At 44.3% G+C, this 27,293-nt stretch overlaps 1 protein-coding gene across 1 annotated transcript in view; it reads right to left on the minus strand.

Moving 5' to 3' along the window:
• The window catches only part of LOC139661359 (voltage-dependent P/Q-type calcium channel subunit alpha-1A-like), an 89,829-nt gene that overhangs the window by 47,622 nt on the left and 14,914 nt on the right, over nucleotides 1-27,293 (minus strand). The window contains exons 14-29 of the mRNA XM_071539814.1: nucleotides 25,875-25,995; nucleotides 25,253-25,320; nucleotides 24,924-25,030; nucleotides 22,900-23,053; nucleotides 18,978-19,570; nucleotides 17,863-18,179; nucleotides 15,870-16,005; nucleotides 14,978-15,107; nucleotides 14,393-14,452; nucleotides 13,875-13,981; nucleotides 9,261-9,266; nucleotides 7,796-7,804; nucleotides 5,522-5,621; nucleotides 4,383-4,543; nucleotides 1,416-1,553; nucleotides 284-485 (exon numbers count right to left, since the gene is read on the minus strand). Of these exons, the coding sequence (XP_071395915.1) occupies nucleotides 284-485; nucleotides 1,416-1,553; nucleotides 4,383-4,543; nucleotides 5,522-5,621; nucleotides 7,796-7,804; nucleotides 9,261-9,266; nucleotides 13,875-13,981; nucleotides 14,393-14,452; nucleotides 14,978-15,107; nucleotides 15,870-16,005; nucleotides 17,863-18,179; nucleotides 18,978-19,570; nucleotides 22,900-23,053; nucleotides 24,924-25,030; nucleotides 25,253-25,320; nucleotides 25,875-25,995 (2,409 nt within the window). The remainder of the gene's footprint in view (nucleotides 1-283; nucleotides 486-1,415; nucleotides 1,554-4,382; nucleotides 4,544-5,521; nucleotides 5,622-7,795; nucleotides 7,805-9,260; nucleotides 9,267-13,874; nucleotides 13,982-14,392; nucleotides 14,453-14,977; nucleotides 15,108-15,869; nucleotides 16,006-17,862; nucleotides 18,180-18,977; nucleotides 19,571-22,899; nucleotides 23,054-24,923; nucleotides 25,031-25,252; nucleotides 25,321-25,874; nucleotides 25,996-27,293) is intronic.

The following is a 27,293-nucleotide window of genomic DNA, read 5'->3' on the forward strand; positions in this document are numbered from 1 at the left end:
CACCTTTCCAACACTACACACACACGCACACACACACACACACACACACACACACACACACACACACACACAGAAACACAAAACGGCACCCAACTCGCTGAATGACTGACCCAACCCAACTACTGACTGATGTGTTTTAATCTGCTGTTTTGTCTATTTAGACTGTTTTCAATTATGTTACCTTGTTCTTTTAACCTTTTGAACACTTTTAAACAAAATGTTTTATGTTTAAGGTACTATATAAATACAGCTGACCTAAATCCTCCCTCTCCTCCCTCCTCACCTCGTTCTTTTCTAAGCTGTAGTCCTCCATCATCTTATCCCCCTGTTCCTGGAAGGTGATGATGATGAGAGCCACGAAGATGTTAACGAAGAAGAAGGGGAAGACAACGAAGTACACCACGTAAAAGATGGACATCTCCATCCGGTAACCTGGGCTCGGGCCCTGATTCTCATAGGTGGAGTCCACTGAGTGCTTTAACACCCTGGGAGGGGAAGAGAGAGGGGGAGGGGAGGGGAGGGAAGGGGAGGGGGGGAAAGAGAGGGGCGGGGGGGAGGAGGGGGGTTTACACAACTCAATTAAATTCAGTGAGCTTTTACACATTCTAACAATATATGGGTTGAAATAATCTATTGAGAGGAACAACTTCAATTTGTTTTAATCTGTATTTAAGTTCTGTATTGTGGTATTAACTATGTATTGTTGCTATTAACATATCCACTTTTGATTTGAATATTAAATAATAGAATCTATATAAGCTGACGCACACAAAATCTAAAGAAATTCCTGTTTAATTTGTGTCAAATTGGTGTGCTCATTGATATTATAAAAAATATCTGATTTTTATTTGAATATTAAATAATTGAATCTGTATGAACTAATATCTTCAAATTTAAAGAGATTCCTAGATCAGTAAACTAGTTAAATGTGTCATTACAGTAATAGTATAGAAACTCAATTTTTTTTAATTGTTAATGAGGGGGGAAAAAAATATTGTAAAGACGTGGTTATGGATAAAATCATAATCTTGATTATTTTGCTAGATATTGTGATCACAATGATTAATCGTGATTGTTAGTCTTGATGATTTCAGTCCCAAAATTACTTTACTGCATTTCCATTAATATATTGATCAGTCTCTGTGGTTACAGAGGTTGTTTGAAATAATACAAAATACATTTTTCAATATTTCTGCTATGCCAGTATTTTACGATTAACAATTGTAGAAGCTGAAATCACAATATGCGTTTATACACAATTATTTGTCCAGTGACCGGTTGTGTGTAGAGTTTCCACTTCCACCATCGTTTCAATAAATAATCAGGGCATTTCGTGACGTCAGAGTGCAAATTTGGATGTGTGTGTGTGTGTGTGTGTGTGTGTGTGTGTATGTGTGTGTGTGCGTTCCACTCACTGCGGCCACCCCTCTCCAGTGGAGACAGTGAAGAGGGTGAGCAGGGCCCAAGCCACGTTGTCGTAGTGGAAATCGTACTTCTTCCACTCCCGCTTCTGAGCTTTTACCTCGTCCCGGTCATACACCAGGTACTCGCCCCTGATGAAGACACACACACAGGGTTTACAATGAAAACACTCAATAAAAACAAAGTAAACACATTAAAAACCCATAACCCAATAAAAGCACAGTTGATAAGACCACACAGGGAGACACATTTAGTTCAATAAAAAGGTCATTCATCAGTGCAAAATATTAAGTTCTTAAACAGGCATTAAACATTAAGAGAGTATCTTTTAATGTGCAAATTCCTTATTTGTTCGGGTATTATTTGTTTGTCACTCACAGTTCAATAATTTTAAGAAGAGTTTCTACAAACTTCAAACACTGAAAAGCATTTGGCATGAATAGGTTTACATAGAAATAAGAATGAATGCTGAGCGATTAGCAAAGCAGCTGAAGGTTCTATCTTGAATTTGGGTTGATTGAACTAAAAACAAAATAAAAAACAGATATAAATGGATCTTGTAAGCTGTATTTTGGTAGGTACATTTCAGCGTGGGCGGCTGCAGTGTGAACTGAACACCTAGTGCTGATAGTGGCAGTGCTTTTTTCTACTCATTGAGCTACAGAGGACAAACAAACAACAAACTCAGGTGTGAGTCTAGATTCATAGCATATTTCATTTTTCCCGTTTCATGGGTCCATGTCTGTCTTTGAGGTGATATTGTGTTTGTGCATGAATGTAAATGCTTTGCTAGCCTGCTGTGGCTTTTTCACTTGGGGATTTTACACAAATTTCCCCCAGGGGATCAGTAAAGTGCAATCGTATCTTATCTTACTCTATTTTATGGATTTAGAACAGTCTCTAGATCAGTGAAATCAGCTGGTGTAGTGTTTGGTTGGAATGAAAACCTGCAAATTCTTGGGCCTTGATGGTACATGCTTGAGAACCACTGATTTACGCATTATAATTCCATAATATAGACATTAGTATGAATCTATATATTAATATAGAATTTGTTTCTTTGTATATTCCAGTAAGTTACACATATATGTATGCATCACAAATCAGCGGCACTAGAGCCGGAAGAGCTTGGTCATAGATGCTGTGTCACAGACGGAGACTTTGGGTAAATCTTGATGTCCAGACTGCAGACTCGTATTGCGTGACCTCGACACTTGTCAAGGGTGCAGCAGTTGTAGAGCACTTAAAAGTAATGGGACATACTAACTGCTAAAGTTACTACCTAAATGAACCAGTGCAGAGCAATCATTTATCTAATAGGCTGCGTTAACAACCACATTAATGTAAAATTATAGCTAATTATTATAATGTGTGATAACTTACACAGAAATATCTAGATTCAGTTTTCTTGGTGCATGTTATATCATCCAATCAGTAACACAATGTACTTGAGAATTCTCTCTACAAAGGTCTGCAAAAAAAACCTCTGCTTTCATGCCTCTAATAGTCCACATGAAAGCCCTCATGGACTTGCTGGTAGTTTTTGACAAGGGACAGCCCTAAGCCCTCCTTATTGGCAGGAGAGCGTCCCAAAATCGAGGAGTCCGCAAGTCCACACAAGTCCAGAGATTGGGATTCAGCAAAAAGGCTATAGTGGAGATTGAACCTTCGACGTTCCCAGTAACTCCCTCCGCTTGATGTAGATGTAGTCCCCACAGGATGTCCTGGGTCTGTCCTGGGGTCTCCTGTCTGATATACCTTAAAATGTGGAGCTCAAACCACCTCAACTAACTCTTCTAACTCCTCCAGGAGCAGCGGCTCGACTCTTAGTCTGAGTCTGTATCCCCTTACACCCCCCATATCCTTCAATTCCACTCCTGTTTATGTTTGACTATATTAGAACAATCATCAGATGTTTTTAGCTTCACTCTTGACAGTCCAGCCTTGTAGAGGGAATGTTGCTCCCAACTGACTGAAAACAACAGAGGAATGAGAATTCCCAGCAAAGCCCTCTAGATGGCAGCATCAGCATGGCTGATACAAAGGGCCGAGGGATTGAGTGCTCTAAATTTGTCTTCTAAAAAAAGGGTAAAATCCAGGCTGATGGGTAAGTAAACTTTCCATGCACAGACACATTAATTCAAAGACAGACACAGAACATGAAAAGTGGCGCTGATTCGACCCCCTGCTGGAACAGGATTCATTACATCACATTTTAATCATTTGGCTGACACTCTCATCCAGACTGAGTGAGCAGGAAGGAAACATGGCTGCTGCGGGGATCTAACCTGAGACCTTCCTGTTACGGGACGGTCTTTCTAACCACTAGGCTACACTGCTGTCTTCCTGCCTCATTTTCATTTAAGATGTACTTGTTTCACTTCCTTTTCTCACACCCTTGTGCAAAATACTTGTGGAATTGAATGGGAAGTACTTGTGGTACTGAATGAACGGTACTTTTGTTGCTGATTTAAAAGTACTAATGGCACAGAATTAAAAGCATCTGAATGAAAATTAAAAGTACTTATAGTACTGAATGAAAAGTACTCTCGGGTATTGAATGATAAACACTCGTGGTACTGAAAGAAAAGTACTTGTGCTACTTATGGTATTGAAAGAAAAGTACTCTTGGTACTGAAAGAAAAGTATTTGTGCTACTTATGGTACTGAAAGAAAAACACTCATGGTACTGAAAGAAAAGTACATGTGGTACTGAATGAAAAACACTTTCAGTACTGACAGAAAAGTACTTATGCTTCCAAATTAAAAGCACATTAGGTACTGAATGAAAAGTATTTGTTGAACTGAAATCACTCCAGCTGGACCCAAGTCCTGTTTGTATTTCAGAAGTGCTCGACATGTTTTCTCGCTACCTCCGTGTTTTCTCACACTGCCACGTAATAAGCACACGCTACACGCTAATGTACCGCCTGGCGTGTGTTCCGTGTTCCAGAACCAACCTGCAATCACGTGCGAACTCCTTGGACTCGTCCGTGCAGTAGAAGAAGCGTCCCTTGAAGAGCTGCACGGCCACCACAGCGAAGATGAACATGAAGAGCATGTAGACGATCAAGATGTTCAGCACGTTTTTCAGCGAGTTGACCACACAGTCAAACACAGCCTGGGGGGGGGGGGGGGGGGGGCAGAGCGGGAGACATTTACCTTTACATTTTAGACGTTCAGCTCTCATCACACTCTCACACTCTCATCCAGTGTGACTTTACAATGAGTTCTAACAAGGTTTTCTTGGAAGTTTTTCCTTGTATGCTTTCAGGGTCTAAGGCTGGTGGAGCTGGTAGGTTAGGTTATGTAGACTAGGTGGCTGTTATGTCTTGATAAAATCTGTTTTTATGTGTCTTGTGCTTTTCCTGATGTTTGTCCGATATCGTTCTATGATTGATTGCTGATCAGCTAGATCTAGTTAGGCTCATGCTCTGTACAGTCCTTTGAGACATGCATGTGATAAAGTGCTGTATAAATAATCTTGAATTTGCAACAGTGGAATAAGCCAAAATTGCATGCATCCAATAGTAAGGAGGTCAAGGGTCAGTTCATTTAACCCTCAATGTGACCCTTAATGTTCATATAGGTCCGGTGTTACACATGACACTTTTTCACGCAACTCGGTTGGATGCGACTGAGTTTCATCAGAGTTGCACTGTGTATCGCCCCCTGCAATTAACTAAAGAGTTGCGTGCAACCTGACTGCATCAAGTTGAAACTGTTTGAACTTTTTGCAGCTCTGCAACAAGCAATCAAAATGCTGATATCATGTCACGTGACCAGCTGATAGACCAGCTGATAGACACCCAAGAAAAAATCATCAGTCATCCAGTATTTTGTAGGTTTGTGGATTCAAATATTGTCATATTCCAGGTAGTTTAAGTATTTCCCATATAGAAAGTTAACTTGGCAGTGGACTAAGTTGACTATTTCTTAATCATTTTTAAAGTTTGCATTTTTACAGTTATTTTGACACACAGATGGGAAGTCTCTGGCACATTTATATCCTGCTACCCACCCACACCCATGAGAGTTGGACACACACACACACACACACACACACACACACACACACACACACACACAGAGCCCTTACCTTTAGCTTGGGGAGTCGTTTGATGGTCTTGAGAGGACGCAGCACCCTCAGCACACGAAGGGACTTGATTGTGCTGATGTCTTTGCCCTTGCTGCTCCCCCTACAGTTTGGCCAAGGAATAACAGCAGTGTCAGGGGAGGAGTAGAGGGAGGAGGTGGGTGAGGAGTGGGGGGCGTCACAAAGGGCCCTTACTACACCCTTTTGGTATTATTAGTATTAGCATTAACCATTTTTCTAAGGGGGCAGAGGGGAGTATACCCAAAAAGTTGGATTATCTCAAACAAAACAATGTCTATCTCATCAATGGCAATCTAAGTAAAAGCAAAACATGATATGACACTTGCAGTAGTCTTGTATAAAATTGCATATTGGCGTAAACTTCATCGGTGCGGACAATCAAAGCTCTTACAGTCTCTTCTTCTGCGGAAAAAAGAAACTTCAAGTGCGCGTCAAACATGAAACCGGTTCGAGGGAAAGCGATCAGTTGCCTGATCGGATTGGTTTCATGGAACATCAAGAAGCAGCACTATCATCATCATCATCATCATCATCATCACCATCATCGTCATTATCATCACCTTCATCATCATACACGAGACATTCAGTGCATATCGACAGGCATCTCCCGGCAGAATGCCCAGCCAAACCTCTTTCTTTCTTTTTCAGTGACACGCTGTTTGGTTCTTCAGGGGAAATGGGGGTTTTAGATATGGACACATGAGAAGTGGGCTTTCGGTATTACATGGCTAGGATTATGTCGATATAATCCTCGATTTGGAAAACACTAAATGGACTGAGTCTGATACGTTTCACATAGCTTCCTTTCGTTTGAATCCTGATTTCATAAAATGGACTGCAGCCAGAATTAAAGGAAAAAAAGGGGGGGGGCGGGGGTGTGGGTGGCCAAGAAATGGAGGCTATGCGAGACTCTTGAGACATGTGATGCCGCTCGCAGGACGTGACATCACATGACAGAACACAAACAAACACTTTCCACCAATAGCGTCGAACGAGTCATGAGAGCGGACCGGAGGGGGTGTGGGGGTGTGGGGGTGGAGGGGGGGGGATGTGGACGGACCGATTTAGGGCTAAAAGACAAACTCCTTGGCTCGCGTGCTTTTATGCGCTTGTTCCGTCCCCGAAGCCCATAATGGAACGCTCGGCTCTTGATTTGTGCGCCCATAAACCAATATCACTGAGGAAAAATTGGGGGTGTCAAGGGAGTAAATGGCGGAGTTGATCTTTACTGTAAGTGGATGGGCCATTTTCAAAAAAACAAGGCAGAAGGGGGCCTGGACGCCCGCCAAGCCCGGAGCGGAGGAGAGGTCGTCCATCAAGCCTCGCTCTTTAACTATGAACTCAGCTCCCGTGGCAGAAAACGTAAGACAATTCAATTCACGGCTGATTGATTGAGTCTGGGCCTTGGCAGTTCCACGTGTATGCGTGTGTGTGTGTGTGTGGGGGGGGGGTTTGGGGGGGGGGGGGGGGGGGGGGTGCGTGTTTGTGTGTATATGCGTGTTTGTGTGTGTGTGCGTGTGTGTGTGTGTGAGAGACTCAATCGATAATCAATAGGCCTTCCTCCTTTGAAGTTGAGTAGACTGAGGTCTCTCTATCACAGCAGCTTGAGAGTATTAGAGTAAAGCCCAGTAAGGCCATAGGTGTTAGGAATTAACACCAGCCCCCCCCACACACACACACACACACTGATGTAATAAGAAGGAGCTCTTTGAGTCTCACGATTGAGGTATGACTAATAGTAGTACATATTTTTATTGTTCTATTTGAAGATGTGCTGCTCGTGAAAGGTTATTTGACCCAAACAGGACTAATCTGTTTAAATAAAGGTTAAATTAATGCTAATTTCCAGAAATATGTATCGGGGAAGTCTTATGGAGTAAATCAGTCATTATTCGCCTCACATGCAAATGTGGAATCAAGGCAATTCCTCTGAACTTGTGCCACCAAATCAAACCTTTCTTTCTCTTATTTTTTGGGGGGTGAAACTTCTGAGGTGTTTGGATGGGTTCCTGGTGTAGGTGGGTGCGGTGGTGGAGGGGGGAGGAGTGAGAACGGCCCACAGTCAGACCGCCGGGGGGGCAGAGGATGGAAGAAGAAGAAGAGAAGGGGCAACGATACGGCGGGGGATGAGCACGAACGAGCAGAGGAACAAAGAAAGAAAGAGAGAGAAGCCATTTTGATCCGGTGGTGGAGAGCAGGGGAGGAGGAGGAGGAGGAGGAGGAGGAGGAGGAGGAGGAGGAGAGGAAGAACTTTACCGGGTGCTGCTCCTGTCGAGTTTCAGCGAAGATGGAGACAGCGAGAGTCAGTGACAGCGACAGAAAGAAAGAGAGAGAGATAAGACAGAAGAGGAGGAGGGGAAGGAAAGGAAAAACAGACAGACAGATAGATAGATAGACAGACAGACAGACAGACAGATAGATAGATAGACAGACAGACAGACACACAGACAGACAGACATTGATAGAGACGGACAGACAAACACAGAGAAAGACAAGACACAAGACAAAGAGAGAGGGGGTTTGGTAGAAACAGGAAAAAACATCCATATGAGAGACAGACAGAGCAAAAAGGAAGGAAGGACAGCAAGATGGCCAGCGATTGGTTAGAAACACACCTGCCCAGAAATACCCTTCACCCCACCCCCGCATCCGCCAACATACACACACTCAGAAACACACACACACACACACCACTCCCTCTCCCTCTCCCTCCGCAACTCCCCCCCCCCCCCATCTCTCGTCTCCATGACAACTGGATGGGATGTCTACATACCTGTTTCCTGTCTCCTAGATTTGTGACTGGATAATGGGAAGCTGTAGTCTATCTACAAAGTATCTATATATATCCATCCATATACATCATGATAGTATTTGCACTTCTTCCTTCTCACTCGTAAATTACACACACTTAAAGTTTCCATTAAATGGTTTGTTATCATCTTGCTGCGCCATTATATCGCTGTCGTGTGAAAAAAACCTTGTTTCTCCAAAATGTCAATTTTCAGGAACGGTCGTATTTTAAGCTTGAAGACGATGGATTTTTGAGTTCATTTTGAGTTCATTTTGAGTTCAAGACCAAGAGGTCAGAGAATTTTCTCAACCCATAGAGGAGCATGTAATCCTTCAAGTGAAGACCTGAAAATCCTCAAAAATGGAGAGACAAGATTTTCACATGACAACAGTGATTTGTCCCAGACTGGGTCATAGAATGATTAAAGTAGGTCCCCATACTAATCTGATGTTAAAGCTACAGATATGTTACTGTTTGTTGCCAAAGCCTTCCAACGTTTCTGCAATTAAGGGAAGGCTAAGTAACATACTGGGCTGGTAGGTCGGGAGCTTTAAACAGGGTATATTTGGTTTATTAGCCTTCATTATATCCCACAAATCAGGGTTTTAGGGTGCAAGAGGAATTCTTTTGGAAATGCTGGTCTCCAGAGAGTAAATATAAACCTTATTGCCTTGGTGTGGCAATTTTGGAATAGAAAAAACATAACTGCACTAGATTAGTACCCTCTGATGGGTTTATTCAGCAATATTTCAACCTCAACCTGCCTTGGTCAGGCAAACACTCTGTACATGGCTGGGAACTGATGTCCGACAGGCAGTTAGACGCATTTAGTCAACTGTCTACAGTAGTTCACTGAAAACAAGCTGAGGTCAAAACGCTGATGAATAATCATTTGTTCTATTTCATCGTCCTGCTTTTTGTATTAAACACCTGGGGCTGGATTCACAAAACCTTCTTAGGAAAAGAAAATCCTCTTATGTGCTATTTTGTCATAACATTCAGTCTAAAATATTTTCTTTACTTTCTTCATATTTTGCTTCCTAAGATAATACTTAAGAATCGATGCTATTATTGAAAGCAAAGTTCTCAAGCATTTGACATATGAGTGGATTTAAATTTTCAAATCAGCATAGGTCATATTGATATAGCTAGCAGACAGAGGGCATTATGCTTATTTAAATTACTGAAAAGACATTTTCAGTCCTTTTATGCTTGTTTACATCTCAGTTGCTAGACAGGCTATATTTGAAAAGTTCATAAATAAGAAACCAAGAGAATTTTGTAAGAGATGAGACTAATATTAAGAAAATACAGGGGAATTGCACTTAAGAGACAGGAACATCTTAAAATGTCTTCTTTGGTAACTTCTTAAGATCTATAGTAACAGCAGTTTTGTGGATCCAGCCCCTGGTCAGGACTCCTCCCTCCCTCCCGGCCGTCCTGAGCTCAGCTGTGCTGCTGTGGCCTGCTGTACTACCGGCTCTATGAAGTATTACCTTCACGGTTGGATGAGGAAACTCGATTGCTGCATCCATTTACACCGATTCTTATCTTATCGCACCATAATGATCAATTAGACCTGGCCTACAGCACAAATTGCCCTCATTAGATCTACAATCATCTAGTGGGATTTTATCAAAGCTCTTTTGCATGACTGGGAGGCAAATCTGCGCAGGGGGAGAGAAAGACGATGAATGTTTAGAGTTGGCCGGTTCCAGGTTTTCTTGACTCTGAGACAAGGTAGAGCACACAAGCACACACACAGCAACCAGAAACCAGGATCCGTGTGTACTGTCCCATACACACACACACACACACACACACACACACACACACACACACACACACACACACACACACACACGGCGTCAACGTAAAGAAAACGGTAGTCCCGCTACCGCATGCAGTTCTCAGTCATCGTGACGGTATCATTCCGTGTCATTCAACGTCATTCGGAGGATGAAGGGTGCCAGAAGCGCATTTGTTGAGGCTAAAACCCAAAGCCTACAATCTTGTTAAAACTAAGCCATTGTACAATCTCCGTAACCATGCTGAAAAAAACTCTGTACAACGGCTCTGTAATGTCCCTGCTTTTAAACTGTGACGTGCGGCTCAACAAAGTGAGGTTCCACAGGCGTGTGTGTGTGTGTGAAACCCTCGTCCCTTAAGCAAAATAGCTCAGCCTGGAGCAGATGATGGGAGCGAGGAGAATGAGGAGGAGGAGAAGTGGAGGAGGAAGAGGAAGAGGAGCAAGGAAGGGTGGCGAGAGGAGGCGAAAGTGGAGGGTCGATGGTGGGAAGGAAGGAATCCTAAAAGGGAACGGAAAGGATAATCAAGGAAGGGGAGAGGGGGAAGAGAGGAGGAGGGAAGGAGACTAGTGAAGGAGGGGAGGAGGCATCCTCTTCTGGGAGGGGGGGCATGCTGCGGAGGGTGCAGGAGTGGAGTGATTTTCGACTTGCTGTAACAAACCTATCAGTCGGTAGGCATGACAGAATTTGATAGGTTCTGTTTTTTTTTTTTTGCAATTGCAGCTACTGCTCGGCCTTCCGCTTAAAGAGATACTTCACTTTGGTCGAACATTTTCACTTTTTACTACATATATCTCTGTAGGAGTTCATGAACAGTCCACCACCATGATTGGCCGCTCTGGGGACCTGTAGTTAGTGCCACTTTCTTTCATTTTGAAAAACATGTCTAAAAATCATACAATCTGTCACATCTACAACTTTGGAAAATTATACCCAGGTAATGTAATACTTTTCATGAGGTAAATTTTCCTGTTTGCTGGGAATGGTGACAGCAGATCCAGGGGAAACGTAATATTGGTGGTTGAATGCTCCTGTACTTTCACACAGCTGTGAAAAGCCTAATGTTGGACCAAAGTAAAATATCACTTTAAACTCATACTACCTGTCTCCTGTATGCTGTGCTCTTAAACACTTGTATGTGCACCTTCCCCATTCTGCTCCTTGGTTTGCCTTTGCTGCTGGTGGTTTCCTTGAACACTGTTTCTCTGCGTTCAGACTGCTAGCAACCACATCGCCGTACTTCTGTCCAATGTGGTACCACTGGTGTTCCAGTTATGTGCTGGACATATAGCACTGCTCGCATGTCACTGGCTGCGGATGGACGATGTTTGTGCCCAAAAGTTCAGCTGCAGCCAGCTTTTCTGACTATCAAGGAAACAAGGTGACTGTGGTCAACATCGGCCGAGATTTCTCTGGTCCAAAAAAATGAGTGGACTTCCGGCAAGTGGTTTCCTGAGCTGCTGGCAGTGTGAACGCACAGTGATGATGACATTCACAACAGCACAATACTGTAAAATATAGGCAAAGGCGCCAATATTTGTTAACTTCAGAAACATATGTATAATCAGGTAACAGTGTACTTACGATGGCCATTAGCTTTCTGTGTAACACATTTTACAGGAGTACATTTATTGCCTGGGATTTGGTCAACACTGAACATCATTAACATAGTTTTGAGTGATGCCATCTACCACATCACGGTTTGTGTTCAGGTTCATGCAGCCACCAAGGCAGACATGCAGTAGGCATCCACAGAGATGAGGAGGATGAACACACAAGTCTTTCTCTCTCTCTCCCTTTCTCACTCTTTTCTCGCACACAAACACACACTCAGTCCTTCTCAGGTGCATATATCATACATATCTGATATATATATATATATATTTGGCTACGTACCTCAGCAAAATAACAAATCATTCCACCCGCCACGCCCTGGCCCAGCATGCCTCCCTCCCTCCCTTCCTCCCTCCCTCCCTTCCTCCCTCCCTTCCACGTTCAGTCTAACTTCCCCAGGTCGTGCAGAGGAAGGAGAGTTAAATACCTGCGCCTCCGGTAACGTTAACATGGCCAGAACAGTGAATAAGTGTGTGTGTGTGTGTGTTTGAAAGAGAGAGAGGGGACAAAGGGATGAGGAGTTGTGCCCTGGCGGTGTTCCTCCCTGTGGCGAACGGATAGCCTGGGCACTTAAAGGGTTAAAGGTGTCTGGGGCGCCCTCACCCCCACGGACCGACCGGGACCTCCAGCCAGGAGGAGGGGGGGAGGAGGAGGTGAGGGTGGGTGGGGGGCTCTTATGGGTGCTGGGGTGGTGGGGGGGGTGGGGAGTTGAAGGGTGTGTGTGGTGGGGTTGGGTGGGGCGGAAGGGTGCATTAAGAAGCAAGGGTTGGTGGTTGGGTTAGCGCTACTGGGCGCACTATTTTTTGGTGAGGGGAGGTGGTGGGGGTGGGGGGGCTCTTATGGGCGAGGTGGGGTTGGCGAGGGAGGGAGTTGAAGAGTGCCAAGAGAGAATGGGTGCTAGGGAAGGGGGGGGGTGGGGGGTTAGGGATGGGTGGGGAGGAAGGGTGCAATGGGAAGCAAAGGTAAGGAGGATGGAGTAGGGCATTCAGGTACAAGTGCAAAATTTAATGGGAGGAGGGCTTTTATTAGGGGTGGAGGTGGTGAGGGAGGGGGTTGGAGGGTGTCTAGAAGGGGGGTGCAACAGGAACGCACTATGGGGGTGGGGGGGTGGTGGGGGTGGAGGGGCTTGGTAAGTAAAGGTTTGGGAATCAGGAGGAAGGGAGTGCAAACAGGCCGAGGAGGAGGTGGTTTAGGTCAGAGGGGAAGGATGTCTGGGGCACTTTTTGAAGGGGTGATTTCAGGCAAGGTTGGGGGTGGGATAGGGTGCTACACTCTAAAAACTTGGGGTACACCTTCAGAACCTTAGGGTTCCTCATTAGAAATTACAGAGGAACTGTCCCATATGTAAAAAATATTTGTGGAAGTACCATAAGCGCTCATGAACTCTTTATGAAGGGATTCCTCAGGGTACCATCTGAGGGTCCCCTATGGTTGCAATCTGAACTCCTTAAGGTTTTTGGGAGCCATTATACTTTTTAGAGTGTAGGTCAGAGGGGGTTGGAGGTTGGTGAGTATCTTCCAGGTTAGAAGAACGTCAGGGAAAAGGTTTGGGCGATGGCTGGTGGTCGAGGTGAACGTGGTGGGGAAACGTAGAGAAAGACCTGCTGAAACAACGGTACGAGTGATGGTGACCAATGAGGAAAGAGAGAGAGAGAGAGAGGCAGATGGAAAGAGAGGGAAAAGAGAGAGAGTACGAGGGAAGGCTACACGAAAGGGAAAGAGACAGAGAATGAGGTGCCAGTATGAAAAGAGGGACAAAAAGAGAAAATGTGGAAAGACAACAGGACAGAGACACAGAAAGAAAGAGAAAAACGGAGCAAGTTTAAAGACAGAGAAAGAGAAAGGGAGAGAGAGGGTAGAGAGACAGAGAGAAAGAGAGAGAAAGAGAGAGGAGAGGGTAGAGAGACAAAGAAAGAGAATGACAGAAAATGATGACATCTGAAGTACAGTAGGGTGACAGAGGAACTGACAGATCGACATTGCCTGGCATATCAGAGGCACGAGGCTGGGCGACAAGGGTCTTTCTATGGGTGGTGGTGGTGTGTGTGTGTGTGGGGTGGGGTGGGGGGGTGGAGATGAGGAAGAGGAGGAGGAGGAAGAGGAAAGGGGAAGGGGCACTTACGTGAAGGCGAAGGCCACCAGAGCACCACTAACCACTATAAAGTCCAGAATGTTCCACAAGTCGCGGAAGTAGGAGCCCTGGTGGAGAAACAAGCCCAGCACCACCATCTGGAAGACAGGGAGCATGCTCAGTACAGCACACACACACACACACACACACACACACACACACACACACACAGACACCGATACACAGATACACACATACATGCACACTACAAATACAAAAAAAACACAGATACAGAAACACCTAGAAACACTCACACACACACACGTGCACACACACACACACACACACACACACACACACACACACACACACACAAACAGATTCCACCATGCACACACAGATGCACACACACACAGAAACACAACTACACACACGCATGCAACCACAGACACAAATAGACACATACACCCACACAAACGCAAAAGTATGGACATCACTTCTGCTTACACACATACACACACACACACACACACACACACACACACACACACACAGTGATACTTGGTTACCTTGATCAACATTTCAAACGTGAAGACGCCTGTGAAAACGTAGTCAAAGTAGCGCAGCACCTGCAGAGCAATACAGCACCATGGGAGGTCATTATCACATTAGAGAGTGATAGAGGGAGAGAGAGAGAGAGAGATAGCAGATGGAAGATAAACAACAGGACAGAGATAGGAAGATGGAGCCAGACAGTGACAGAAAGAAACAGGGAGAATAATGAAAAACGGGAGAAAAAAAAAGAAACAGAGAGAGAGACCAATAGATGAAAGAGAACGGGAGAGTTTAAGAGAGAGAGAGAGAGAGAGAGAGAGACAAATAGACTGACACCAACAAACTATAACAAACCACCTAATGCTAATTCTAAACTTAAAGCTAACCTTTAAAGTAATAATCTGCAACATTTTCATATAAATACATGTCTGTTTTGTTACTTTCTATCACCGATTGCTATAACAATATATTTTTTATAGATTTGCTACATCCTTGTGAGACATTTACTCCTCATAGGGATGAAGGTACACACACACGCACACACACACACACACACACACACACACACACACACACACACACACAGAGCGGTGTCTCACGTTGTTTCGTGGTGACTCAGGCCAGACTGGGTCCTCTGCAGCGAGGGCGATGCTGCTCATAGCGATGACAGACAGGATGCTGAACTCAAAATACTTCAGTGTCAGGATGTAGTGACAGCACTTCCGAAACCTGGTGCAACCACACACACACACACACACACACACACACACGCACACACACACACACGCACGCACACACGCACGCACACAAATGGAAATAAGTTTATTTTCATTGCAGACATTCATGATTTCCAAAATATTTCCAGGCCTGTAAAGCAAATTCTTCATATTCCACAACTTCTCTATGTTTTCCATAACTGGTATGTACACACTCACACACACACACACACACACACACACATACACACACACAAACTGACACACTAGACCTGGATCAAATAGTATTTACAATAATAAGTTGACTTGCACTTTCCTGGGATTGTCTGGCACTAATTGTATTGTTGTTTTTTCAGTTTTTTACAAAACGAATGAGATTTTTGAAATAATGTAAGCCGAAATAACATATGACAAAGTTATTACATATTTTAATGCATAAAAAAAAAATCAAAAACTATTTTGCTAACAATCATGGTGCAGATTTTGCATTATCCTCGCCTCAAAATCCACAAAATGCTGTAATGCTAAGCTAAGTATGGCTAGCAATTTTTTCATCAGAATCACCTAAACTAACAAAGAAATGAATAACTGAGGAATCCTGAAAAGTAAAAATAATCAATATTAGCACTGGATGTCGTTAAATACAATCATTTTACCCCTTTTCATTTTCATGTTAAACTGAAAGAGGGTAAGATCCAGAATCTCTTATTTGACCAAGGTTTTACACACACCCACACCCACACCCACACCCACAAACACACACACACACACTCACGGGTTGGTGGTGGACATGATGAAGCAGGAGCTGTAGGGAGGCATGGGTTTGGGGCCGTCCTCGTCTCCCCCCTCGTCCTCCTCCTCCTCCTTCTTCTCCTCGCTCTTCTTCTGGTCTGTGTTGGCGTTCTTGTTCACTGAGACGGAGAAAAAACAGAGAGGCGGAGAAGAGAAGGATAGACAGATAGACACAAAGAGGTCAGCATCAACAGAGCAGGACAGTAAACACATGAAACACTTCCACTGGCGTTGTTTTTCAGAACAGAACAGAGAAAGACTGGATTCAGCCCAGTATTATGGTGGGGAGACTCCTGGAGGGAGTATGGAGAGTGCAAGGTGGGGGGGGGGGGGGGGGCTACTTTTAACGATGCTTTCACAGCAGGGAACCTATAAATAAGGAATAGTCAGATATGCCAGAGCCAGGTGTGAGCGTTAATTGGACAGAAACTCTAAAGCCTGCAGCACAATTTGTATTGGAACGGATGGGAAGTCCTTACCTTAGCTTTTGATGCCCGAGTTTCAAACGCGCTCTACCTCGGCAATGACACCGACGGTCATTTGTTATTTGGTTTACCAGCTATTATATCATGGTCTGGGTGAATACTTGATTCTGATTGGCTGCAGGGTGTCCATTAATTCCTGATAATGGACACCTACTAAGTAGTTCCAGTGAAACTGTCTGTTCGCCGTTCTAAATTAATGCGCTGGCTACGTAGCATCAGCCTGTATCTAAAATGAGTAACCATAGCAACAGGGACACAGTCAAAGCCTCCGTTTACAATTTGTATGTTCGTGAAAATCTTGATATTGATTTAGAGACAATGACATGGCTGGATAGCTAGCTAGTCTTGTTGTTAAACATACTGTCAAATTATATTTACTGTTTGTTATTGACCTTGAATGTTGCTAGCATAACGTTAGCTTTCTGGCTCATAGCTGAGCCAAAGGGTTCTATGAGCTGAGCGGACTAGAAATATCTCCCGCTGCCAAGTCGTATCTAAGGTTCGTCCTATTTACTGGAGTAGTGAACAACGTTTCCATTGCATAAGAACCTTATGGGATGGTAATGATTGTTCCAGGTATTAGTCAAACCCTCAGGTGTTACCAGGGAAACTGAGTCATGGCTTGTGAAAAACTTTAGATTTTGATTACAAAACGCATGAAAATATAAATTAATGGTCTTAATTTTTTTTTCTTTGGCAAGTGACCATGGTATAAGCGGGAGAATCGGACGGTTCTGGCCTCCCCATCGTCCACCAATTCCTGATAACGGACACCTTGTTGGGTATTATCCCTTACATGTTTTGGGTGTTTTCACAATAAATGTTTACTGATAGATGTGTCAAGTTTTAAACATATTTTTGGGACCAGATGCTGTCTTCAACCGCTGCTGTGCAGGTAACCAATAACGTTAACTTCACTGGAGTTTATTCTGTCGGGTAGTGTTTAATCTCACCTCCGGCTCAAACGAGGGAGTTCTGGAGAAATTCTCATCATAAAACGTGGGATAATGAGACCTCGCCGAGCCAAAGGCGGCATCGATCGGCTCCGAGTTTCAAATAGGATTTTCGCAGAATTCCCCAGAAACTAAACTTCTGGTTTATTTATTTTTCTGCCCAAGTAGAGCAAATTTAAATTGTTAGCTTAGCTACAACACTAGCTACATCACAGTGTAAATTCAAGTTAATATACAAACTATTTTGGTAAATTAAACAAGCGAGATAAAAATCGTACTGCCAGAAATATTACAATCGATTGAGTCTCTTTGCCATTGTTGCTTGCCACAGTGTCACCGCCCTTTTCTAACTATTGTGCATTTCTCCAGAACTGACCGGGGTTCAGCGAGATACATATGGCACCAGCACATTAGGGTCCAAATGTTCACAATGAGCGGCGTTGTTGTATTTCATCATGACATAGTACAAAATACCAGTTTACAACTCAAAAAACCTCCATGATGGCACCATCGGCTACACGACTGCCCCCCTACTCACCTTGCAGGATGGCGTTGGTGGAGGGGTAGGGGTAGACGGGGGGCATGTCTATGGTCGTGTAGTCGGGCTTGACCATGCTGGTCAGGATCAGGCTGTCCATGCTGTGCAGCAGGGTGTGGGTGTCGGCGTCACGGCGGTTCAGCAGGTTGTTGACGTGGTCCGGGTGATCCGGGTGGTCCGGGTGGTCCGGCGGGAGGGTGTGAGGGTGATCGTGGGCGCCGGCCAGCTTGCTGTTGTTGCGGAAGTTGTCCAGGTCCTCGTTGTACTGCTGGATGGGTCGAGTGGTAGAGAGGCTGGGACCACTGCTGTGGTGATCCCTGATGGAGGGTGGGTGGGGGGGTGGGGGTGGGGGGGGGTGGGGGGGGTGGAGGAGGAGAGGGATATGAGGAATCAGGGAAAGAGGAGATGGAAAGGGAATGAAAGAGGGAAGCGGAGGTGGGGGAAGGAAAACTTTATTAAAAAAAACAGATGGAGGCACAATACTGTATGTACAGAAAAGTGACAGAAAAAATGTACAATGACAAATGTGCATTGTTCCCTGTCTGAATGCAGACCAACATCAGCACCAACACAGACAGAACATACTATTATACAAATATGAATGTAAACATATTGCTTGCTCTACCCCAACACAGATAGATAGACACACACATACAGTCTGAAATTAACTTTTTGGCTCACCTGCCAAGAACTCTAAACGAAACTAAAAATATTTACCTGCCAATAATTATTTTTACCATCCAAAATATGCCAAGGTTTGCAGACGCATAGATGTCAGATACGTGCCAGGCAGCCAATCAGATACACTTTGATACAGAGCGATTATTTTGCTTTGATTTGATTGGCTGATGGTCAGAGAGCGTGCATGGTGAGCAGGGACAATGTTTAAGAAAAAGCAAAGACTAAAGACTGTAATAAGAAGCATTCAAATGTTATTGTCTCAAAAAGTTACCGGCCAGTGCGGCTGATCCTGATTGATTTATCCACCAAAGACAAATTTTACTGCCATTTGGTGCTTGGCAGGTGGTAACTTCAGACCCTGTACACATACACACACACACACACACACACCGCACACACACACCGCACACACACAAAACCCCTCCTTCACTCACTTCCTATTACGGTGCTGCCGGCTCCTCTCCTGGTTGCCGTGGCGATGCCGTCTGGCCTTCCTTCCTTCCCCTTCCTCGCCCTTCTCCCCCTCTCCCTCCGTCCCTCTGGACCTGTGCCTCCTGCCCTCCTCCCCCTCCCTGGCTGCCCTGCGGTGCTGCCTGGCCCTCCTCTGCTCCTTGCCCCCCTCTCCCCTCTCGCCGTGCTGGGGGGAAACGCTGCGAGCCTCCCTGCCCTCCCTGTTCCTGTGCCGGTGGCCCCGGTGGCCCCGGTGGCCCGGCCTCTCCTCGCCCTGCTGGCCCTCCACGCTGCCCTCCACCGTGCCCAGGGAGGTGCAGCTGAAGCCGTGCCCCATGCGGGTCTCGCCCGGCTGGCCCGGCTCTCCGCCGGCTCTCTGGAGGTGGTGGTGGTAGTAGTAGTGGGGGGCGGCGCGGCGGTAGTGGCCCAGGTCCTGCCGCTGGTACTCCTGGTCCAGGGGCAGGTCCCCGGGCCGCGTCTTGTTGGTGTTGTTGTTGCGGTTGTCCTGGGGGTTGACCACCAGCGGCCGGTCCAGGTGGGTCTTCATGTCGCCGCGTGCGTTCCGTGGGTAGGACACCTGGGTGGGGGGGACAGGGCAATGGGGGGGGTGGGTGGTGCTGTTACAAACTTCAGAGTGTCTTAAGTCTTAGATCACAACTACAGCTGGTTTTCTTTGGTCCCAGCCATAGCTAAGGTAAAGTTTACTTCGTTGAATTTTTGTATTTGCTACATTTAGGCTCACACTGCCCAAGCGAACCAGGGTTTGAAACAAAAGTCACATGGACTCACAAATAGTTCATTTATTGAGCAGAGGACAGACTTTTGGTAACTTGCCACCTGTAACCTGTCATCCTATGAGATTTTGACATGGGTGGGGGGCTGATCTTTGTAAGTCTGGCAAAGCATTAGCTAACCCAAACCCATAAAAGTGAATGCTACATGCCCTTAACACACAATAACACACACTGCAATGAGATACATCCTACATCCGATTTTCTGACTATCTGTGGCCTGAAATTTGTGTGTATTGCGGTATTAGATGTTTTATTTCAACTAGCAAGTAGAACATTCAAGTACTCTGATGGCGCATTCACGTCATATCGTATTTACCGTGTATATGAACTGCTAACTGGGAGAAACTGTTCACATCAAGCTCCTATTAGTAATTTTAAGTAGGATATGTGGGAATTTTGCTCAAAACAAGTGGTAAACATAGCAGGGAATCCATCAATGTCAGCAGTCTGAGGTATTAAAAAAGCCAAATGATCAGATATTGATACTGACACAATCAACTTATTTACTTACTTACGGATGTGGACTTTCCAATGAGTAAAGCATGTGAACACTATCAAGCTGAAGTAACAAAATAATGTTCTGCCGTTTCTTCCGTGAATTTGGACTTGGATAAAAGACCAGCAGCCAGCAGACTATTTAAAGACTGGTGTGACTGTAGTATGAGTGTTTCTGTGTTGAGGCGTGTTTTACAGGCTTTTTGGGTTTGATTGTTGGACTGGCCTTGCATGCAGGTGTGTATTGAGATGATGACACAAGTGACACAATCAATCTTATAAAACACGGTAAGACATGGTAAGAATTCTGAAGGACCTGCAGACGCCCTGATGATTTGAGCAAGATTAGCAAGGTGTATTAAAAAATAAAAGGGCTTCGAGGAAACTTTAGGGGTTTATCAAACTGCAGGGATATTTCTTACGGGACGTTCTCTTCAAGCAGGGAGTTTATTGGCTTGCTTTGGAAGAAACCCCAATGCACCTAGCAGTTTTAACGGTGTACAACACCACTCATGTCACCAGTGCTGAGGGATATCTCTGAAAAATGGACTGAAATATGTGGGCGACATATTGACTTTTGTTGTGTATTTCAAACTTGGTCTTATTGCTGGAGGACAGTGTTACTTTGATGAGACGGTATCAGTCCAATCAATGTGTATGGCAAATTAAAGACAAAAAAAACCCTGTTGCACAAAAACCATGTATCTGCAAACAGTTCTTGTGTAATGAAGAAAACAGTGCTCATTTTCTCATTGACACCCATGCATGTTTTAAATGATTCAGTTGGCTCGTAACAGGTTTCATGGACCCAAGGCTCATGAAAACTCATGAAACTCATCAAACACAAAAACAACACCAAAATTGCAGTTACATGGTTTTTCGGTAGCAGTTAGCGATTAGCTTCAAAGCTGATGCATCTGACACTGTCCAAGCCTACTTTAACCTTTCTCCCACCTGGCAGTTTAAACCTCACTTCTGTCTCAGCATTCTCCAAAATAAACCCCAACTCTGCTGCGCTTGCTCCCCCTGCTCCTCTATTCCTCCCCCCCCTCCCCCTCCCCCTCCCACCCTCCCTCCCCTGAGCCACAGATATACACAGTTCGGCAAACAGTCCACCATTTTTGGCTCCACATGAACAATTTGCAATAGAAATTGTCATGAATCTTTCCAGCGCCGCAAAATGGCACCTGCTCAAGCTCTGAATCTGCAGTTTGCCGAGCCACATCCAGTCGACTCCTGATAAGTGCATACTCTTTTTTTTTCTTTTTTTTTTTTGAAGTGCGCTACACTTCGCCCCGCTCCAATTCTGAGTCCGCTGCCTTCTTTGGGAACAGCTCTGGATTTCTCTGCATGCCCCACTTTAATAATGCATCGCTCCCAAGCACGCAGCATCAAGCCGTCCCATATAGCAGTGGCTAGCGCAATAATAACACTCTTTCACAGGCTTAAAGGGACATTACACCCTGGAATCAAGACATCTGTGAAATGCCGCATGACCTAGAATACACAGTAGTTAAAAAGCAGGCCAGGCCCTTGTGTCTCCACTGCAGGTCATTACATATTACACACAGATGCCCTGAAACGTTTTTCTTTATATTTACATAACTAGGTAGCATGGCACACTGTGGCTGATGGATTCAAAAGCTTACCAGCCACCTACGTATATCATCACTGAAGCAGATTTGAATAACAGAAAAATACCAAACAATGATTGGATACCTGCCAAAGTGGCTGGCAGCCTGTATATTTTTCTCTGTGTTTACACAGCTGGGTAGCAGTGTACCATCTCATATTGATATCATTAATAGGGATCAGCTCTCAAATTATAGATATAGATTATAGATTTTAATTGGATTTTTCACCTAAACTTGTTTTGGGTTTCCTGAAGAAGACTTAAGAGTAAGTTCATCTCGCCTCCATTTACTTACAATGGAAAGATGAACTTAATCTCAGGATTTTGGTAACCCACTATTGGTAAATCTGTTGCAACCTTGCAGCTCTTCCAAGTTGCATGAATCAAAAAAGACAAAAACAATCAGCTACTCTCGGAGAACAGTTGACAAAGTGTTAATATTAAAAACCTTCAGGACCATTTTGTCTTTAAGGGGTTGGAACCCTTGGGTGCCTCCTACACCAGGTAAGAGCAACTGTTTTTTTTTTTTATACTGGTGTCTATTTGGTTGGTGCTTAACTATTTTAGATGCCACTGAATGTATGGCATTCAGTCAAAAAAGAAGAAAAACCTTTTGCACAGCGTGTCAGTTGAAAGGTGAATACAATCCTGTCACCCTGACAAAGGCTATTGCAGCCAAAACGTGTCGTTTTTTAATATTAAAGCTTTGTCAGTTGTTATCCAAGAGTAGCTAATTCCCTTTAGGAAATCCTTTGGGAAACCCAGCTCAAGCCGGTTCACAATTTAAACTCTGATCTGGAGAGATTTGCGGCCTCAAATCACCTCAAAGCCCCGGCTGAACACGGGGGTTAATGTCCCTTTAAGCGATTACAATAACTTATCACTCTACACACAATATACACCAAAATATCCACCATATATATATCAGGAGTAGACTGCATATATATGTGTATACGGGCGTCCAGGCGGGGGGGAACTCCTCACCTCCTCTCCCTCCCCTCCCACCTTCCAGTCCTCCTGCTCCAGCTCGTTGTAGAGCGCCTCGCGACTCGTCATCAGGTTCTGACGGCGGATCTCGCTGGTCCGCTGCTCCCACACAGACTTGTTGCCCTTGATGTGGTTCTTCTGCTGCTCCTTACTGTGATGAGGAGGCATCGAGGGGAAAAGGGTGTGACGGTGGGGGGGGGGGGAATGGAGGGGGAGAGAAGAAAGGAGGAGAGAGTAGTGAGGAGAGTTTGAGGAAGAGAGTTGAGATGACAAAAGTGAGGGGAGGAAAGACAGGAAGGAGGGATGTTGAGGAAGGAGGAGAGAGGGAGGGGTTGATGGAGAGAGGATGAGGCAGAGGGGAGAATGGGAGGGAGGGAGAGACAGAAAGAGAGAAAGACGAGAGAGGGGAAGAGATAAGAGGAAACTGTCAAGATCTCTGTGAGGAAATTGGTTCATTGCAGCAGCAAGTAGTAACAGGAAACAGCAAAGAAAACTAGGATAAGTAAGCTTTTAGGGTTTTATAAATATTTGCACCTGACAGTTTCAATACTAGTGCATAAGTAGAAATGTATGTAAAAGAATGGATGACACGGCTGTTTAGACCAGACAATGGAAAAGCTTTCATGAACTGGATATAGGTTGAATCACTGTTGTGTTTTATCAATTGGTGAAAGAGAGTAGGAAAACATACATTTATCTGAAAATGTCACATATTACTTTAACTCTTTGGTGGTTGAAAGAAAGCTTATGAGCAAATCTACATGGCATTTCCAAAACTTTTTGTGCTTTGGATATATTTTGGACATTTTCCTTAGCTTTTCCACTTCTACCCTAAGGTCCCTCATGCAGGTCCATCATTACAAACACATGTTTCACAGCCAAGCTTTGTTCAAACTCACAAAACTTTATTTTAAATTCTAGTCAAGATCTCAAGGTTTCCATAATAATAAGATAGCAAATTTTACAGTTACCAACAGCAACCAATGTTTAAATCTTTTCATATACTTCATCAGTTGTAGTTGCCCTAAATAGGTTTTTACCCAATTGTTTTGTAGATGGAAGCACTTTGGGTTGCCTCCTAGCCTCAATGGCAGTAAGCCTAAAGTTTATTAACCATAATTAATTCAGAGATGAAGTTCTTAAGTAGGAAAATTAAAGAAATTCATAAGAACTAAGAAAATTGTGAGGAATTGCACTTAAGAGCCTTCTTAAGAACTTCCTAAATTTTCCTCTTATGTCATTTCTTAAGCTCTATCTTAAGAACACATCGGTGAATCCGGCCCCAGGTTATCCAGGACCTTGCTAAATGATTGACAAGTGTCTAAGTGACAAGTACGCTGCGGCATAGAAACCACCAGCTTCTAATCTAGCCGTCAAAAGGCCGGGCCCGCCACAGCGACTGGAGCGTCCGGCGGCTTGTAAAGGAGCAGCAGGTTCTGCACGTCAGTCTGATGCGTCCCATTGTCAGCAGATTCACACAGCGCCGACTGTCCGCCTCTCGCTCTCCTCCAGCCGGCATCACAAAGCCTCAAATCTGTTTCTTTCACTCTCAGAACAATTGCTTTAGTCATGTCTTAGAGGACGAGCATGTGTCAGTGTGTGTGTGTGTGTGTGTGTGTGTGTGTGTGTGTGCGTGTGTGTATGCCATATGCGTGTCAGTCACAAATGTTAAGAGAAAAAGAGTTGACAAGTTGAGAAGTTGACAGCGAAGAGTCCATGTGGTGTGTTTTTTGTGTGTATATGTGGTGTGTTTTTTGTGTGTATATGTGTGCGTGTGTGTGTGTGTGTGTGTGTGTGTGTATGAGTGCCATGGGCATGAATGCATGTGTGCCAATGTGAAATCTTAGAAAAAAATGCATGTGAGGGAGTTTTGGGCATAAGTGTGTTTGTACTATATGTGTGAGTGTGCATGTAAATGTGTGTGTGTGTGTGTGTGTCTGTGTGTGTGTGTGCGTGTGTGTGTGTGTGTGTGTGTGTGTCTGTGTGTGTGTGTGCGTGTGTGTGTGTGTGTGTGTACTCACGCGGCGATCGACAGGTTGGCTGCTGACAGCGGGCTGACCTCGGCCACCTCCTTGGCCTTCTGCAGCGCCGTCTTCTGATTGGCCGCCTCCTCTTGTTCCTCCTCGTCCTATTGGAGGAGGAGAGAATCATGTCAGCCACATCCTCTTAGTTTTAATTTTAATGGATTGGCATAAAAATGATAAAAAGAACAGAAATGAGAAAAAAAACGATGATGCAGACGGGGTACTGCATCATTTTTGGGGGACGACATGTTTACTATTGCCTTGTTTCATTTTTTTTTTAAATAAATGACATAATGTATTTGTTTTTGTTCTGTTTGATCCTGTACCTTGGTGAGCTCCTGGGCGTTGGCCAGGTTGTCGACGGCGATGGCCAAGAAGACGTTGAGCAGAGTGTCTGTGGTGGCGGAGGTTAAGGAGAAGGAGGGATAGAGGGAAAATGGGCGAGGGAGGAGAGAAAGAGAGGAGAGGTAGAATAAAGGAAGGAAACAGATGAGAGAGATAGAGAGCTAGAGAGGAGGTGGCATTTTATTTTTTCATTTTTTGGGGAGAAAAGGAAGGAAGTCGGTCGTCATCCACATCCTTCTCATTATCATCATTGTGATCTTCGTCATCAAAACCGTTACATGTGTGCAGGGGCGAGCTTTGGCACGTGTATGTGGGAAAAAATGTGTTTGTGTGTGTGTGTGTGTGTGTGAGTGTGTGTGGTTGCATGTTTGTATGTATGCATGTGCTTGTGTGTGGGCGTGTGTCTGCAAATGTATGTCTCCATATGTGTGTGCACGTGTTCACTCCTGTTCATGTGTGTGTGAGGCAGTGTATCTTCATCATCATCAATCATTACCATATCTGTCATCATCAGCATGAATGAGCTTGGGTGCGTGTGTGTGTGTGTGTGTGTGTGTGTGTGTGTGTGTGTGTGTGTCTGAGCCTCGGTGGCGGGGAGGATACAGTTGCCGAAGAGTGTGAGGACGATGAAGAAGATGGAGAAGACCATCCCTTTGTCTGTCACTCCTCCCTGGGACTCAATCCCGTCGTACATCACCATGTTCCAGTCCTCTCCTGTCAGGATCTACAGAGAGAGAGACAGAGAGAGAGAGAGAGAGAGGGAGAGAGAGAGAGAGAGTGAGAGAGAGAGAGAGAGAGAGAGAGAGAGAGTGAGAGAGAGGGGGAGAGAGAGAGAGAGAGAGAGAGAGAGAGAGAGAGAGAGAGAGAGAGAGAGAGAGTCAGTGACCACCGACTGGCAGTAGAAAAGGGAAGATGTGGCTGTCTATATATGTGTTCTCTACCTCAGTGATTCTCAACCTTTTTCATATCAATTTTAGTCCACATTAGGGCCACGGACCCCCATCTGATGAGATTTGGACCCAAATATGAGAATATTTGTATTGTTAGATAGGATTTTTTTCCAGAATTCCATGATAGTCACTCTTCTTCATTCTCTAATTGTGTTAACTTCTTGTAAATGAAATAATGCTGAAGTTTAACAATTCATCAGTTTGCTGGGGACCCCCTTGAACCCCCTCAAGGACCCCTGGTGGTCCCCGGACCCCACGTTGAGAACCCCTGCTCTACCTGACAAGGAGAGGACAGAGATGCACTCCCTCTCCTCAAATGTGAAAAACCACTCTGAAACAAAAAAAGACTACAGTAAGAGAGTCTTTCCTAGCTAAAATTGTGAAATTAACGGTATAATTTCTTCTCTTTAATGATGAAGAACAGTTCAAAATCTTCTTGGGTGAAGGAGAAAGAGCCGCTCTTTTTATCAGCCTTATATACAAGACATTTTACATAGTTGCAGTCTACTTAAAAGCCCAATTAGGGACTGGGGTTGGAAATTAGCAGGAGCTACAAACATCTTTTATAGTTCAGTTGTGAAGTGTAATTATGTTAACTGCACTGTCCCTATCAGATAAATCACCACATTAATAAATAAAATACACAGATAAATCTCTGACTGCCACAAAATAAGAGGAGATACAGAGTGACTTTATACCTTGACTTTTCTCTTTTGATTTTTTAATATACAGAAACACTACTGCATCCACTTTAGATAGAAAGGGAAGAGCAGGGATTAACTGTTTGTTTTATTGTTATAACTGTATTTTATCACCTATTGTAAGTGTGTAAGTGCACAGTAGCTTTGGCTTTCCTGATACAGGCCTGAAACTCTTTTTTGCACTTTGCTTCGCACTTACACACTGCTGCACTTCTTTTAAAATGTTGTATTTTACTTGATTTTATGCATTCTATGTACTTTTTAACTTTATTTTTATTATTATTATTTTTCAGTGGGTTTTATCTTCCATCTTATGTTATGCATTCCTCATTTTTATCTTATTTTTACTATTATTATCAAGTGGGGTTTAT

Source organism: Centroberyx affinis, unplaced genomic scaffold, assembly GCF_046629955.1.
Source record: "Centroberyx affinis isolate AG114_WGS23_722 - 3 ecotype Tasmania unplaced genomic scaffold, CSIRO-AGI_Caff_v1 ptg003522l_1, whole genome shotgun sequence".
Taxonomy (NCBI): domain Eukaryota; kingdom Metazoa; phylum Chordata; class Actinopteri; order Beryciformes; family Berycidae; genus Centroberyx; species Centroberyx affinis.